The sequence below is a fragment of the Pteropus alecto genome, unplaced genomic scaffold (assembly GCF_000325575.1).
Source record: "Pteropus alecto unplaced genomic scaffold, ASM32557v1 scaffold71, whole genome shotgun sequence".
Lineage (NCBI taxonomy): Eukaryota > Metazoa > Chordata > Mammalia > Chiroptera > Pteropodidae > Pteropus > Pteropus alecto.
The window spans coordinates 288,031-290,344 of record NW_006433024.1 but is presented as its reverse complement, the minus strand read 5'-3'; the positions used below and the strand labels follow the sequence as shown (position 1 = coordinate 290,344).

At 50.6% G+C, this 2,314-nt stretch overlaps 1 protein-coding gene across 1 annotated transcript in view; it reads left to right on the top strand.

The window, feature by feature from the left end:
- IGSF22 (immunoglobulin superfamily member 22) overlaps positions 1-2,192 on the top strand; it is a 20,078-nt gene extending 17,886 nt beyond the window's left edge. Inside the window, exon 22 of the mRNA XM_006907964.2 lies at positions 361-2,192. Within this exon, the coding sequence (XP_006908026.1) occupies positions 361-431 (71 nt within the window). The 3' untranslated portion in view covers positions 432-2,192. The remainder of the gene's footprint in view (positions 1-360) is intronic.
- Positions 2,193-2,314: the final 122 nt, after the last annotated feature.

Sequence of the window (2,314 nt, the reverse complement as noted above, 5' to 3'; positions counted from 1 at the left end):
AAATTAATTCTGGTTGTAAGCACATGGGCCCAAGATCCTGGTTCTACCACTGACCAGCCATGTGACCTTGGCAAGACTGTTTTCTCGTCTAATTCTTAAGGCTGCTGTGAGGCTTAAATGAGATAGGGCACGGAAATGCCTGGCACAATGCCTGGCAAATATTAAGTGCTCTTGGTCTCCACAGACTAAGCTGATCTTGGGAGACTGGGGCTGGGACCCGGGCCCAGGCTCAGCCCCGGGTGAGGACTGAGAGTCCCAGGCAGGGTACAGCCCCTGGTTCCTGGTAACTACGAATCTAGCAATATGGAGTTTCCCTTGCCCCTAGCATCATTAACACTAATACTTGTTTTGCTCTTTCAGACAAAGATGACAAGTCAATTCTAGCATCAGTCATGGAGAGTCTGCAGAAGAAATCAAAGCACCTTATGTGAGCTTTGGCGCAGCCCAGGAATCAGGAGGATGTTGTGATGTGGGGCTTCTTGGCCTGTCTACTGCATGGCTCCAGTGAGGGAAGCCCAGTCTGCTCTCTGGTACTTGTCAGTGTAAACATGCAGTGAAGGGATGGGACAATAAACTGACCAAGCTCACTCTTGCCTGTTCCTGAGGGTGGTGTACAGCAGGGACGAAGGAGGTGGAAATGAGAGTGGGATGGGGATACACGAAACCCAGACCTCCAAGAGCCTGGTCCAAACCAACCCACATGGGAAGTGACCAGTTCCCTTTTGAGTGGGCCTTGACTCGCCTTCCTCTCCTCCGCAACCACACTGTACTCACCCCTCCTCTCGGGGCATGGGTGGGCAAGTGTTACCAGATTCATCCTCCTCCCCATCCTGCTCCCTCCCATTTCTTTATACCAGGTCGGTCTGTCATCAGAGTTCTGGTGCTTGAAGGGATCAGGACCCTGCCTCTTTAGCGTCCAGGGTTCTCACCGCTTGAGAGCTAGAGCATCTCAGGACTAGAAAGGATTAGTCATCCAGCATCAACTTATGTTTTGCAGCAGAATCCTTTGTTTTAAAAAAATCATAAGAAGCTACTGGACTTGAAACAAAGGATAGGGGTCTTTGAGCCTCCCTCCACTACTTATTATTTTGCTATTTTCCACCAGAGATTTCTGCAAAAATCCTTGTTTGAAAATCACTGATTCATCCAATACCCACATGGGACTTGAGTCTCCTATCACATCCTCACAACTGTACAACCTCTCTAATGGCATATTCTAAACCACCCAAGGCTTCCCTTTCAAATTCTGGGTCAGGGCCCTGCCCATTAAGATGCAGATGTCCCTGAGGTCAGGGTATGTGTTATTCTGCCAGAGTTTCACATAAACAATATGAATCACCAGTCTAATTCCATTCCTCCCAGCTATTCAACTGAGCCCAGAGTCCAAGGAGAGAGGAGATGCTTGAAGGGGCTCTGGATCATTTTGGAGCAGGCAGCAGGTCTGGGAGGAGGTGGGCAGCAGGAGGACTGGGTAACTAAGTGTGTAGGTGAGTGCATCAAGGACAAATTTGGATGGTGGCAAATATTACCCATCCCCCATCCTCCTGAACTAGATTCTCACTCATATGTGACCAGAGAAGTGAGACCCACTCCAACTAGCACAGTATTACCAGAGAACCAGGGATCCAGTCAGGCATGAAGACGCACTGGCCAAGACTGTGACCCAGGCTGTGAGGACATCCAGGGCCCCTGGCTCCATGTCCCCACCCCCTCCTTTCCAGGACAGGCACGTGCCACACAGACAGACAAGTGGGGCCAGACAAGCCAACAGCCCACGGTTTTTATTTTTTTTCACATGAGCAGTAAAGGATGGAGTTGTCCCATCCTTGTTCCCCTTGCATTGAATGTGCCTTGGGTCTTATGACCCTAGAGTATCATTGGAGCCCTCTCTTCTTGCTCCCAGTACAGGAGTGGCATGAAGGAAAGCACTGAGGGGGATGTGGGGGCTCCCAGCCCTCTGAGCCAGGCTCAGCACCCCTAGAGCAGCTCCCTGAGGCCTCTCCATAAGACTTTGACAGCAGAATGGAGACAGATGGCAGAGAAAGACAAAGGCTGAGAGACAGATTGTACACAGACTCACACACACAGACACACAAGCTAGCCCCTTCCTTTGGTATGGTTCACCCTAGCCCTGGGGTTAGGGTCTGAGGGTAGTGACGTAAGGCCTGAGCTCTGGGCTGGCCTTTGAAAGAGATGGGACCAACTTGAATCCTTGAGACCCCAAACTCCCAGGCCAAAGAAGTCCCCTCTCTTGCCTACCAGGACAGACACCATTTCATCTTCCCACCCGCCACATAGATATTGAAATTGTTCA